This window comes from Strongylocentrotus purpuratus, unplaced genomic scaffold (assembly GCF_000002235.5).
Source record: "Strongylocentrotus purpuratus isolate Spur 01 unplaced genomic scaffold, Spur_5.0 spur5_scaffold_9, whole genome shotgun sequence".
Lineage (NCBI taxonomy): Eukaryota > Metazoa > Echinodermata > Echinoidea > Camarodonta > Strongylocentrotidae > Strongylocentrotus > Strongylocentrotus purpuratus.
The window spans coordinates 11,628,742-11,642,712 of record NW_022145615.1 but is presented as its reverse complement, the minus strand read 5'-3'; the positions used below and the strand labels follow the sequence as shown (position 1 = coordinate 11,642,712).

The following is a 13,971-nucleotide window of genomic DNA, read 5'->3' as shown; positions in this document are numbered from 1 at the left end:
GTAAAGGGTTGACGTTGATACAATCGACCATAATTTATTGCAAAGTGGGATATAGAATTATAATGTCCATCATTAACCCCTATAAAATAGGCCTGCCTTGATGATTGAATTCAAGAAAGTGCTTATCGAAATTGTCAAAGAAACCAACAACTGTTTCCCTGTAATGTCGCCAAATAATGGCAAGAGCTGCTATGAGGCTTATGACTTATGAGCTGATAATGCTTCGAAAGTCAATATAATAATAATAATAATAATAACTAGAATTTAAATCGTCACGAGGACGATTAAGGTGGTCTGTCTTCAAGTCTTATGATAGATTATAATACTTACTATATTGAGAAAGGGAGAAGTTATATAGACATGTAAACAATGATGATCATCATGATGATCATGATGATGATGATCCTGATAGTAATGGTGATGACGATGTTGATGATGATGATGATCATCATGATGATGTTGATGATGATCATCAACAGACCATGATGACATCTGATTGAAAAAAATGAGGGAACATTTAGATAGCATATAGTCTCAGCTACAACATACTCCAAAATCAACAAAAACCAAACGGAAATAACGGCGATATTGCTCGCAAAAGACAGGAATGTAGAATCCAGATTTGAGAAAAAGTCATCTCCCATAGGGACTACACTCAAAAAGTAATGGATCAAGTGATAATAGGGGAATAATAAAGTAAACATGGTTGTTTATAACATTATTTGTGATTCTACGTGTTTTAATAAGCAAAGGAAAAGGTACAGTGAAAGGTCAAAAAGAAAAAAAAAGTGAAGAAAAAAATTGTTGGAGACGCCCGGACTCGAACCAGGGACTTCGAGGTCGGAAGTCAAGTGCGTTACCGATGTACCAAAATATTTCCCATAGAGATTACACGTAAACGGAAAATGGAATTATCAAATCCCACTTTGTAAGTGAAATATGAGCATGATCCCGGCATCTGATCGAAAATTAAAGGGCACACTTACGATAGCATATTGACTCAGCTACAACATACTCAAAGCTCAGCGTAAACGAAGATAAAACGACGGAGATATTGCTCGCGAAAGACAAGAATGTAGAAACCAGTTTTGAGAAAAAGTCATGTCCCATAGAGAATACACGCAAAATGTGAAAAATTGACATGCCTCCTTTAATCGCAAAAATACGCCATGATGCCATTGTTCAAATGAAATATCGTGTGAAATACATTCGTAGAAAATATTCTCAGCTAAAACATATCAAAATTTGAAAGAAAATTGATCAACATTTACAGAGATACAATCAATTTTCCAAAAATCTGCTAACGTCATAATATGCAAATTGAAATTTTAAGTTCGGAGGCCATTATGATGACGTCATGAGTTAATTGAGGGTCAAATGAGACATGAAATCATATCTCCGACTCATGATCTATCTAAATATGAAAAAAATTGGGGGTATCTATCCATTCTGAAGAGTTAAAATGAATTTTGTATAGGCTTGTTTTTGCACATGTAATGTGGATAGGGATAATGCAGATCCGCGTGTGCTGTAAACTTTGACGGACGCTCATTGCGTTATCACTGGTCAGAAAAAGGTGAACAAGGTATCAAAATGCTTGGAAAAATGTGGTTGATATGATAGAGAAAATTTGGCGTTTCCATGTTGTAAAATGTCAGTACGCGCACTTACGCGCGGAAACGCGCGCAAAAAAGTGCTCTCGCGCAAAATCTTGAAAATGCTTACAATTGCCTGAAACGTGTGCAAAAAAAATTTGGAACGAATTTGAGCATTTTAAAATTTTAATGCGCGCGTACGTGCGCGTCGAGGTGCGCGCGCAAATTTTGTTGACATTTTTAGTTGAACTTTGACCTGAAGTTGATGTATACCAAATATGGTTTATTTTTGAAGACTCGTTATCGAGATATGATAATGACTTGATTTTTACAAAATGGCGCCTGGATGACGTCACGATGACCCCATGAACTTGAAAAAGGTTTCGGGAACTTGATATTATAGGGCCTAATGACTATCAGAAATTTGAAGGAATTTGACCAAGTCGATTTCGAGTAAACGTATACACAAAAAAAGTGTACGGAAGAAATAAAAATAAATAAAGAATAAAGAATAAAGAAAGAAAATTCTAACGAAATCAATAGGTGATCTGTCATCGACAGACCACCTAATAATAGCTAGTTCTTATTTAGCGCTTTTCAGGACCGAAGGCCCTCTCAAAGCACTTTACAGATATATAGATAATATAACAGCCCGTTTTATGTTTTCGAAAATGTAGGCCCACATTTGGAAAGCATTTCTCGGGCATGCGCATATGATCGTGCCAATGCCTTGTGATATCATATTCATAGTTGACCTTTGACCTGTGATTCGAAAAAATACTGCGCAGAGCTCTGGCCGAAGCAGTATAGAATGTCATATACATGTATGTCATGTCACTATTCCATATTACGTGTTGTCGTTTGTACACACGTCTTGTAGGAATTTCGTGCATGGTTGTGGGTATGGGGATTTTTTTTTGGGGGGGGGGGGGAGGGGGGGGGGGGGGGAGGGGGAGGGGGGGGGGAGGGGGGGGGGGAGGGGGAGGGGGGGGGGACACGTCTGAATCCTATATCCTACTCCTATATAGTTATAGCGATCGCGATTTTTTTTTTCTCGAGAAATCAATTCGAGGGCAATCGTAGTATACCTCCATTGCATCGCCCATATAAATCATGAATGGATTACGTCACATATCATTAATGTTCCCACATTACAACAGTTCTTGAATCTATGGTGGCTCCTAAGAGACACGCAAACGCAAAATTTGACGTATACCTATGCAACCAATTTTTAGTTTTGAACTCTTTATTTTTTTCTCAACGCCCAACCCCCCCCCCCCCTCCCCCCACCCCTTGAGCAAAAAATAAATCATTGTTTTGTTTAAGATAACGTTACCATCTTTTTTTTAAACCACAAACCTTAATTGTGTATGATCGAATCTCTTTGATTGAATTCGAGAATCGCGCCATCTTCGGCTTAGGCACTGAAACAGATCGTTCCCGTACGTAACCGTGGGGGAAAAATAATAATAAAATCAAATTACTCTGTAGATGAATTGTGTGCTAACAAAGTTATCAAGTTACCAAGAAATCAATGAAATCACAACCGAGGGATCAAGTCTACAAGTTTGAATTGTAATCAATATGTAATTACTCATTTTCATCACAACAGAAATAGATTACAAGTCATAAGAAACGTATACTCTCAATTATTGATCAAGCTGCCCCTCCCCCATCTCTCTCTTTCTCTCTCTCTCTCTCTCTCTCTCTCTCTCTCTCTCTCTCTATCTCTCTCCCCCTCCCCCTCTCTCTCTTTCATTTTCACTCTCCCTCCCTCCACCTCTCTTTCTCTTTCTGTCTTCCCCTTTCAATTATCTCTCTCTCTCTCTCTCTCTCTCTCTCTCTCACTCATTCACCTATCTCCCCATTCTCTTCTCCTCTCTATAATCTGTACATCAGCATCCTGTCTATTCTACAATATCTTTTTGTTTCTACCCCTATACAAGTAGTACCACAAAACAAAACAAACGTGTGTAGAATAGAATAAATAATTTATTTTACAATTAAAATCATCACAATTGTTTTTAAAGCCTTTCTTAAAACATTTCCTTGAGCTTTTCAGTCACGTTAGCTCCAGCCTATCTTAACTTTCGTCTTTCCAATCGTGTTCTGACGCAAAGGGACCTGTGTCGACCTTTGAGGTCAGAACCGTCTGTCACGTGACCTACCAACTCCCTTCCCGCCTGAAATCCACTACCCCTAGCAAACCTTCCAATCATGATCACAAACAGACTTAATCGCAGAAAACACTCCAAACGACTTCCAGTTCCAAGACGAAGAAAGATGTTGAATTCTAACCAGTCAAGAAAATTGTAAGACTTTGTAAGCATGTCTGGATGTATGTAAGGACCTGACAGTCAAGTGGCTTGAGGTGTGGGTTCCTACAGTACTAAAGGACTTGATAAAAATCACTCAATAACTGGTGTGATCAGACGCTTTTCAACCTTTTCATTTAGCTTTCTACTATCTTTATCATTCATTCTCTGGCCATTACTCTGTTCTGTCAACTTTCTAAACTCATTTCTAATATCATTCCAAAGATAAACTAAACATGATATGTAAATAACATTTCGTCACATAAAATCGGCCTACATCAAATACATAATATTGACGTATCAAATAATGCAGTCGAAATAGCTTTTAAAAAATAGCTGATCAATATTCTTCTTGCCCTATCATCGGCAATTTTTCCATCGATCTCGTTCTGAGGAACACTTTTTGTTTGGTTCGGTATTATATTGGCTAATATTTTTACCTTTTTGTCAAACGGATAATCAAATATATTAACAGCTTTGTCTTGTTTACATTTTGGACTTGTCGTTTCCTAATGTAACATTATTCATTTTGTATCTACCATTCGATTCGATGCTTTCCCTATTTTCTTTTTCATAACACCGTACAAGTTGATTTCATTCGAAATCCTTTTGATAATTAGTTCTACATTTCTCTTTCATCAATTACTTAAACACTGTGAACAGTGGCCTTTGAAATTGTTGGTGTCAACCTGCTCTGAAATGCCTCGGTTAAAGACAACTCCATTTTTATGCTTAATTTCTGCAATCGAGAATTTTCATCGGCAAAAATTTCCTCTCAAAAGCATCATTCTGTAAAATATCGTATAGAATGTCAGCTGGTGAGCAGATAATGATTAATATATCTTATCTACCTTACGCTACAAATATAATTTCATCAATACATCAGAGCACGGGGTCATGACAGGCACTTCTTCTGGGCTTTGGCGACAGCCTTCTCAATGTGTTTCCAGGATGGACGAAGACGAGGTTTGATGTTGGTCATCTCAGCCACCAGCTCTCTCAGGATTCGACTCTTCACCACCTTGCCCTCGATCCGACCCAGCATCTTGCCCACGGAGAAGATGTCAGTTTGAATGGACATTGGTTGTTGGTCTAACATGTATTCTGGAGCCAGATGTTGGTACAAAGTGCCATCATTGTACTCCTCTCGATCAGCTTCAGGCATGTGGCGGTGCTTGAGGGGTATGGTCTGGGTGGACACTTTGCCCATGTCGATGATGAAAGCGTGCCATCTCTTATCGCGGTAGTTCCACTGCAAGAGAATGTTGTTTGGTTTCAGGTCGTTATGCAGGAGACCTTTAGCATGCAGGACCTGTATTCCGTTGACGATGTCTGTGATAATGCCGAACCAATCTCTCTGGGTGAGTGACTGACTAGGGTGTTTTATGGCCTGGCTGAGGGAGAAGACCGTACCGGTTTTCTTGTCGCCAAGGAACTCGAGGACGAGGGAAGGAGCACCGTCGATGTCAACGACGCCGATTGCCTTCGGGAAAGAAGGGTGGTCGGCGAGTGTGAGGTGGACAAATGCTTCCATGGTCGTACGAGCATGGTTGGCCTTGATGCGAATCATCCGTTTCTCGGTATCCTCTTCTTTCACCCGTACGCTTACGTACGGTACCTTGACGGCGACGGCCTCGCCTTTGTACTGCCTAAGGAACACCTTCCCGAACGCACCCTTCCCGATCTGATCCTCGTCATCATCTACCTGAGCGTCAGGTAAAAAGGAAAGGTCAGCGATGTCGATGGTCTTTAGCTTGACATCAGAGTAGGTTCGCATGACCACGGCTCGGTCGACATAAGGCATGTCGGCAAACATAGAGTCCCTTTTCTCTAACATGAACTCGTGAAATCTGAAATTGAAAGTAAACACGAGTTAGGGGTATTATAACTTATAACATCATAACAAGTTGTGATGAATTAAATTACTGGACGGGAAAATTTGTTAAATGCATTCTGTGATGATAAATATTTATTTATGCAATCCTTTGTAGAATACTTCCCTTTTTCTCAATTTCAACTATTTCAAAAATACTATTAAATTGTTAAGCCTTTGGGAAGGTTTTTACAAAATATCCATCTCTTCTAATGTTCGACACATCATGATCATCCTAAACGCAAAGAGATGCATCTTTTTTAAGCAGGGGTGTATCATCTTTTCCTTCCATTTTCTGTTCGGTGCGTTTTCGCTCAGAAAAAAAAAATTAAAAGAAGCAAAATATTCTCTCTGAACACATTACTAATTCCTTTCGTTTGTTTCAACCACTCCCTTTAGAAAATTGTTAGAAAAACTGGCGTACTGGGCACCGTTGCACAAAACTTACCATTGATGATAACTTTGCCATCAATGGTTACTACCATGGAAACCTTGATTTTGATTGGCTGTTGAGCCCTGTTACCGTGGTAGTTGCCATTGATGGCAAAGTTACGATTAATGGTAATGGTAAGTTTTGTGCAACGGGGTTCTGATCGAATTAGCATGATTGGTGTCGCGGGTTTGTGTCTTTTTATTCAGAAAATTATTGTGATGTAATACTCACTCGGAGAGTTGGTATCTGACTTTCTTGAGTAGATGTTCTTGTTTGTATGTCTGGAAACGAAGATCTTTAACAGTCTCCTTCAGTTCAGTCCTTTCACGCTCTCCGATACTGCAAAAAAAAAAAAAAACATAATCTTAGATTGTTGAAGAAAATTGATATATCTAGTCTGATTTTGTTTCGATCGAATTCTAGTCGTCAATGTTAAATTTGAAAAATGTATCTGATCGAATCGATTCTTAAGTGCTCTCTTTACGTGATGTACATAAATAATGCGGAACGTTCGTATTTTGTTCTTAATTTCATGAAGTTGAAGAATACACACTTTCTGATCATTCTAGACAGATCGCAGTACTGAGAAAGACATAATTTCATGTTGTCCGATGGGCTTTTGTATATTTTGATTATGGCCGCACGTGTTTGTATTTTCACATTCCTTGTATTCGTACAATCGACACTTCGTTTCATCTATCGAAATGAATTTAGCTATGATATCAGATATCAGTTGCCTTTCCTTGCAGCACTTTATTGTAAAAGGAATCAAATTACCTCCTATCGTCACCCGAATCACCGCTCTCGAGAAAGGGGTCACTCGCCTTCAACTGTACAGGGTAGAGAACGTAATAAATGAATTTAAAAAAAAAACGATTTAATAAATTCTTTAGTGTAGCCATCAGTCGCATGGGATTTCATGAGGGTCACTGGTGGTAACTGTTGATTTATATCGTGATTGTTAATTTCATTCTAATCAATTTGAATAGGAATTTTATTCGAGAACAGTTGGGGTCTTTGAGCCCGTTGAGCCGACAAGAATATTCAGTATGAGTGCGAGAAGATATTATTTGCAGGAGGCCATTTCAATTGATGATGATGATGATGATGATGATGATGATGATGATCCACAGCACTTGTATGGCGCCATTTATCTGTTTCAAACAATCAAAGGCGCCCGTTCCTTCAATAGTCACATACTACACATTTGCTTGAAAAGATAGGTTTCAGTTTCGATTCTTATTTTCACATTGTTCTTTGAAATCAATGTTGTCACTGTTTACCAAACTGATCCAAATATCCAAATATACAACAAAATCGAATATGAGATCAAAAACGTTCAGAGTGGTAGTTTAAAGTCAATTCGCATCAAAGAAACTGAAGAGGTGTAGACAAAACAGAAAACACTTTGTTAACAGGAATATTTTATTGGTGTATGTGGGGCCATTGAATTGAAAACTTTTTGTCAAATATTATGTTGTTTTTGCTGTCTTATTCTTTCACCTACCATTTCTTCAAGATTGGCTTTAGCCTTTTCCAAGTCGTTTATCTCGAGTTTCATATGTGCATTGAGTTGGCTCATGTCATCAAGCGACTGGCACAAGTCTGTGATCGTGAGTGTATCCCCAACCTTTGTCAGTAGACCAAAATCAACGGCAGCAGTGTTCAGAGCAGCTTTCATCGCCTAAAGATGAAATTGAGAACAGAGGAGAAAGATTAGTAGGATTTAAAAAAAATCTGATTAGAACTACAGAATATGAGACGAATTAATAGTGGGAGGTGGAGCGGATACATGAAGTATTCATGACTTAATCATTTGTGAAAGTTAGATACTTTTTCATTTACATTAAAAAATGCAATCATCCAGTTGTATTCATGTATGTATATTCTCCAAACTCTCGCTCATTTTTTGCCTTTCTTTTGCTTCTTCTCCCCCTTTCAAGAGACAGAAAGGATTATGAAAGATAAAATGGATAATAAAGTAAAAAGAAAAAGTAATGGATTGTACTGGAAAATAACGAATGATGGATAATTCGCTAACGGATGATAACTATTATTGCAAATTATGTTATCCTACCATCGTCCTACCGTATCCTGACAATATTTGTTCATGAGCACAGATTTTTTGTGTTCTTATATGATTCGAATATACTTTTTTTATACTATTTTCATTTCATTCAGGGTATGTTTCTCTTCAGAACTCCTGGTTATGAACTATTTAATCCACCTGCCGAACATAATGGCATTTCTATAGATGGAATCCACTGCATAAATTAGCTGTTGATATGTCTGACAAGCCTCAAGCAAGCTTTTGAGATGCTAGGGGGAACATCCTTCAAGAAGTATACAAACAAGTAGTAGACACTTTTTTTTTTTTTCGTTTTCTCCTCCCTTACTTTTCCTTCGTAAAGGCATCACCCAATGCACAAGAATAAATGATCCTTGAACCAAGTAAAGGTTAGTTGACTTGTTTGAGATGCTTACCTCAAGCTCATCCTCCATCCCCTTCCCTCTTGTCTCCGCTTCAGTTACTTTCCCTTCGAGTACCTCCTTTTGTTTCTTCATCTCAGCGACTTTCCCTTTCAGCTCCTTCCTCTCTTTCGCCATCGTCTCCGCTTCTGCGGCCTTCGCCTCGAGTTGGTCCCTTATTTCTTTCGTTTCAGTTGCTTTCTCTTTGAGCTTCTTCTCGATTAGATCGCTTTGCTCCTTCATTTGAAGTACCTTCCCATTAAGCTCCTGCAAGATAAAGACGTGTTTAAAAATAATTGAGTTTTATCAACTCTTGGTAGCTTTTATTTGTATAAATACTGCTCTTCTTGCAGTCCCTGCAATTATCATTAACTCCAGCAATTGTGAGGTACCTTTATGTACATGGGTGGAGCGTGTCAAAAGTGGATTAATGCCAAAGAGTGTGAATGCCGGGCTGAGATTCGAACCCTCAACATTTCGAATGATAGTCAAGCGACTAAACAAATATACCACTTGTTCTTCCTCAGGGTTCCCAAAGTATCTACAATAATTCGATTAATTAAGTAATAAGCCATGAAACAAAGTGCGCCTATATTAAGGATTATTTTCATGACCACAACAATATATTCCTAGAAACTACATCACCCACCTTTTCCACCCCTTAGCTAAATTGAATAGCAGTTTTTTTAGAAGGGTCTATTTATTTTACACAAGATAAAATATACTTAATATGATACAGATCACTGTTCAACTTTCAGTCTACACAATAGATCTAATATTTTCTATGTATTCATTTGTACTTCTTTCTTAAAGACTGATTTTGAAAAAGAAGTTCAATTCAATTCAGTTAATTTCAGTTCAGATCAGAAGAAGTTGAGATCGTTTTTGACCATCATTGCTTTTATAACTAAGTTGTAAGTAAAATAATGATTTTTGAAGGATACCAGTGAGCAGTGATAAAATTTGGTCTTAATGAAACTATGACATGGTTGAACGATATATTTTCTTCTAAAGCGCTATATACAGTACAAAACTGATCAAATCTCTTTACAAATCAGATTAATCAATACATGTAAACCTACAAAATAAACTACAACATTATCTTTATGCCTCTTGAATGATTCAACAAAGGTACTAGAACTTAATTCACGTGGTAGCCTGTTCCATATTACAGTGCCACTGAAATGAAAACCGCAATTCTACCCATGACTAGGATGCAAACAAATTCATTAATGTTTTGAGGGAGACACGAAACACTTTCAGCGTAGATTAGGCCTACAGAATCCCGACGAATGTGCATAGTATGACTGGAGCATTTTAGATTTAAAAAACAATATATTTGATCCTTTTCCCCACCTGATTTTTCTTCTTCTGGAAATCCACTGAATTTTTAAGGCCTTTGTTACGGACTTGCATATCGGCGATATCATACTTGTAATCGGCGACCATTGATAAGCCAGTCTGCACTTTCCTTTTTGTAAGCTGAATTATAAGAACATTGGATGAGATATTAGAATTTGTATAAAACAAAACTGTGAATTATAAAGTGGTTTGTTATAGTAATTTCCTTTTGTAAGTGTTATGTATAAAATAACACTGGGGGTAAAGATTGAGTATCAATCAGAAATAAAAGAGAGTGGAAAAGTTTGAAATCGAGGGAGAGAATAGAGAGGTTTTAAATTGTGCTGAAAAATATTAGCATAAAAAGTTATTTGAAAATTAAAGATTAAATAGACGTGATAAAAATCTAGGGACGGAGATGCAGAGAAGTTAAACGAAAAGGGTAAGAGAATTCAGAGGAAAGTGGAGATTGGGGGAGATGGGAGCAGGGGAGACTGACATAAAGACATACACATACAGAGATATACAGATTATACAGAGAGAGAGAGGGAGACAGACAGACTGACATATATACAGACAGAGAAAAAGAGATTCAGATTGACAGATAGACATACAGACAGACAAAAGACTCAGAGAAAGAGAGAGAGAGAAGAAAGGGGGATTAATTTAGGTAACAAAAAGTTAGAGAGGATAAGAGGGGATATGGATCACATTAAAGAGAATGATGGGGGTGATAGGACTACAAGGAAAAAGTATTGATAACCGCTTAATTATCTTAGCTCACTCTAATCTTGGAAGATTGAAAACGAATTTCATACCTTGATTTCAAACTCTAGCTCCTTGATCTTCTCTTCGGCTTCCTTCTTAAGTCCTTCCATTTCTTTTACCTTTTCCATGGCTGTCTCGGCTTTCTCAGCAAAATCCTGATGTACAGAAAAGGTTTACATTAAAGTATATTTTTCTTAATTCAAAGTTCCTTTATTTTGTCATTTTCTAGAACATGATTAAGCAACTTGTAGAAGAAAGAAAAATTATGAAACGTCATGTTGAAAATATATTCTCAAAAACAAATTTGTTCAGTCATGAACATCTTGCAACGGCATATGCTTATTCTTTTTATTTAGATTGATTCTATCCATACTGATAATAATTTTCTTCATTATCAACAGCTCGTTAAGTTAACTATTTAGTTCCATGACTATTTTATCACTCGATGTCAACATGTGTTCATTATCGATTCGAGAGATAACGCTAGTTTGTGTCAATCAATCTCAGATTTTTCTTTCTTCAGAATTCGTTTGATTTGGTTTGATAGCTAGTTTGTTTTCTTGACTGCTAAGAAAGCATGTGTGTGCTTGTAAGTAACCAACCAGGGGACCGATGTCTTTCAGTCCTCTCCGAGGGACTTTGGTAATGAGAATTAATGCCTTACTACTAAAGCGCATCGACTTGGTTTCGAACCCAGGACCTTCCAGTTACGAGAACACTGCCCTACCACTGGGCCATCGCGTCTCCTCTCCCACACCCTCTTCTGTTTGTTTTTTTGGAATGAAATGTATCGTTTCTTTTTACCTTGCTCTCCTGTTCGGTCATTTGAAGTTTTTCTTCCAGTTCTTTCCTTTCTTTCTGAAGCTCGTCAACTTTCTGGTTGAGCTTTTCGGTGACACCCGGGGTCAATGCAGGTCTAGAAGTGGATTTCTACAAAGATCAAATAGAGTTGCCATTTTAATATTAATTATCAGTTTGTGGGATTGTTTTATGTTTTTTAAAACGTTTGTTTATTTGATTAATTAATTTTTTTTTCGTATGGTGTGCGTATGTGTTTTCCTTCATATTTGCGGAATGTCCTTACTATTCAGAGCAAATGATGGACACACACAATTTCCTTTTTCCTATCCTGTCACTGTTGAATGCAGTTCCTATACTTCAATGAGCATGTATATTATCAAGAATGCAATTATATTCGATGAATGACAGAATATTTTAAAAGACATCTAACCTTTAAAGACATTAGATGGATAATTGTACATTTAGTAATATTGTTAATTTCATAGAATAAGCATTGCTATATCTCATTAAAGTAATACCATTTCCAATTATATTATTACTCACCTTACTTTGATAGTGATCAGTCAAGATTTAAAGAACTTTTTTTTTCTTGATACATGTATTATCAACATACGCGAAATATATATTTACAATGTAGGAAGCAGGCGATAATCCCTGAAAGCGTGAGGCTTGTGTTGAGGGCGCTATAATAATACAAACGCAAATAATCAGCACATTCGGTTGGGTATCATTGTTACTCTTATCATCATTCCTATTGATACTATTGTAAAAGAAATACAGCTCACCTTGATTTCACTCTCGAGCTTGATGTTTTGGTCTACAGTCTCTTTCACCAGCTTTTCCAAGTCCTTCACTCTTTTAGTTATAACCTGATTTTTCATGACCAGTTTCTAGTTGTGGTTTGAACACATGGATAAATAATGGTATATAATGAACGATAACTTTCTATATATGCGTTATATATTAAGAGGTAATGATGAAACGAATGCATTAATAATACAAATTTAAAAGGTACATTGGAAGTACTTGATTTATTATTATCATCTTTATAATCAGCAGCACCACCATGCGTTCTCTTTATTAAAGATAATGCAATACGGGATATTTATTACGCCAATATATAGCAGCATTGTGTTTTATTAAAGTCTTTCATATACTTATTTATGTTGTATGAAAGAATTATTTTTAAAAAAAATAAAAAATTGTCTATCAATTCGCTACGTAGCCAGTGGAAATATACGGTATCAATGATTAATATTCCTGTTTAATTTCAAATTGACGAAACATGCTCTTAATCTTAAAATAGGGGATTCGGAGTTCTCATTTTTTTTTAAAAATTCTTCCAGTAGTCTATATTTAATTTGTTTTGAATTTAATAAGCTATACATCCAACAAGTAAGGCAATGACAAAGTCTTCTTTTACTTATTTGTGTATTCGTAAATACTTTTTTTTGGGGGGGGGTGGGCATGGTTGCGCTAAGTTTAGTCAATAGCTTTTATTGTTTTGATGTTTCTTTTGGACCTATCTTTGAAATGTTATAATCTTACCGAGCTCTCATTTTCGGCCTTGCTGAGTTTCTGTTCCAGATCCTTCTTGATGTTCTGAAGTTCCTCGATTTGTTCATCAGGCTTTTCGACTTTGTCAGGAGTCACAGCTGGGCTTAGATCTGATTCCTGTAGAGGGAATGCGTTCTTGTTAAAGTACTTGAATTGTTCTTGACGGCTACAGTACATATAACGGCAGTAATGATAAATTAAAAGCTAATTATATATTAAGAGTGCTGAATGATCATATAGCATTGTATACTGCTTAATTATGAGTATTACAATCATTTTCACCCCTGTTTTAATAAAGCTCTAATGAAAAAGGCAGATGTCCAAGTTTCAAAAAGGCTATGAAAGATTAATTGTCCTATAAAGTTTAAAGCGTGGATTGCATGTTTATTAACAAATATGTTTATATTAACAAACATGATCAATATGCGGAGTAACCCATGATGCAGTAGAATCGCTTTATCCGCCGTCTCTCTATCTCTCTCGCTATGGTTTACCTTCTGACTTTGCTTCTGAGCCTGGGTGAGTTGCATGGAGAGATCTTCATTTTCCTCCTTCAGCTTCATGGCGAGTGTCATGTGCCTCTCACTTTCCTCAGTAGCTGCCGCCAGGTATTCCTCAAATTGCTGTAAACAAAATATCGATTAGTATCAAGTGATTACATTTTGATGCAATAAATGGCCACGTTTTGCTAAGATTGCTTATAAAACGCTAACTATTCCTCAAATTGCTACCAAATTGATTAAGATTATGTGATCCTTGTGATTAGATTTCGATGCAAAGGAAAACACAAATTAAATATGTAGGCCTACAAATGTGTTA

The 13,971-nt window shown here is 36.9% G+C and overlaps 2 protein-coding genes across 2 annotated transcripts; both read right to left on the bottom strand.

The window, feature by feature from the left end:
- Positions 1–4,246: 4,246 nt before the first annotated feature.
- LOC105436512 (probable serine/threonine-protein kinase DDB_G0271402) lies at positions 4,247–8,894 on the bottom strand. The gene is made up of 5 exons (XM_030976324.1): positions 8,701–8,894; positions 7,724–7,900; positions 6,994–7,046; positions 6,448–6,555; positions 4,247–5,760 (listed from the first exon to the last, which is right to left on the bottom strand). Exons 1-5 carry the CDS (start codon positions 8,821–8,823, stop codon positions 4,806–4,808), a joined length of 1,416 nt encoding a protein of 471 aa, XP_030832184.1. The 5' UTR covers positions 8,824–8,894; the 3' UTR covers positions 4,247–4,805.
- Positions 8,895–10,478: 1,584 nt separating this feature from the next.
- Positions 10,479–13,329, bottom strand: LOC105436508 (nucleobindin-2-like). Its single transcript, XM_030977111.1, has 5 exons — positions 13,144–13,329; positions 12,381–12,485; positions 11,599–11,724; positions 10,845–10,949; positions 10,479–10,520 (listed from the first exon to the last, which is right to left on the bottom strand). Exons 1-5 carry the CDS (start codon positions 13,327–13,329, stop codon positions 10,479–10,481), a joined length of 564 nt encoding a protein of 187 aa, XP_030832971.1.
- Positions 13,330–13,971: the final 642 nt, after the last annotated feature.

Bases quoted from the DNA above. Each gene is read 5' to 3' on its own strand.
- LOC105436508 (XM_030977111.1), bottom strand. From the start codon at position 13,329: ATGTACTGTAGCCGTCAAGAACAATTCAAGTACTTTAACAAGAACGCA. The intron at 12,486-13,143 runs GTAAGATTATAA...AACCACAACTAG, and splicing joins AGGCCGAAAATGAGAGCTCG to AAACTGGTCATGAAAAATCA. The intron at 10,521-10,844 runs GTATGAAATTCG...TCTTTATGTCAG, and splicing joins AGCTAGAGTTTGAAATCAAG to TCTCCCCTGCTCCCATCTCC.
- LOC105436512 (XM_030976324.1), bottom strand. From the start codon at position 8,823: ATGGCGAAAGAGAGGAAGGAGCTGAAAGGGAAAGTCGCTGAGATGAAG. The intron at 6,556-6,993 runs GTAATTTGATTC...TTTTTTTTGCAG, and splicing joins GATTCGGGTGACGATAGGAG to TATCGGAGAGCGTGAAAGGA. The intron at 5,761-6,447 runs GTGAGTATTACA...TTTCAATTTCAG, and splicing joins GTCAGATACCAACTCTCCGA to ATTTCACGAGTTCATGTTAG.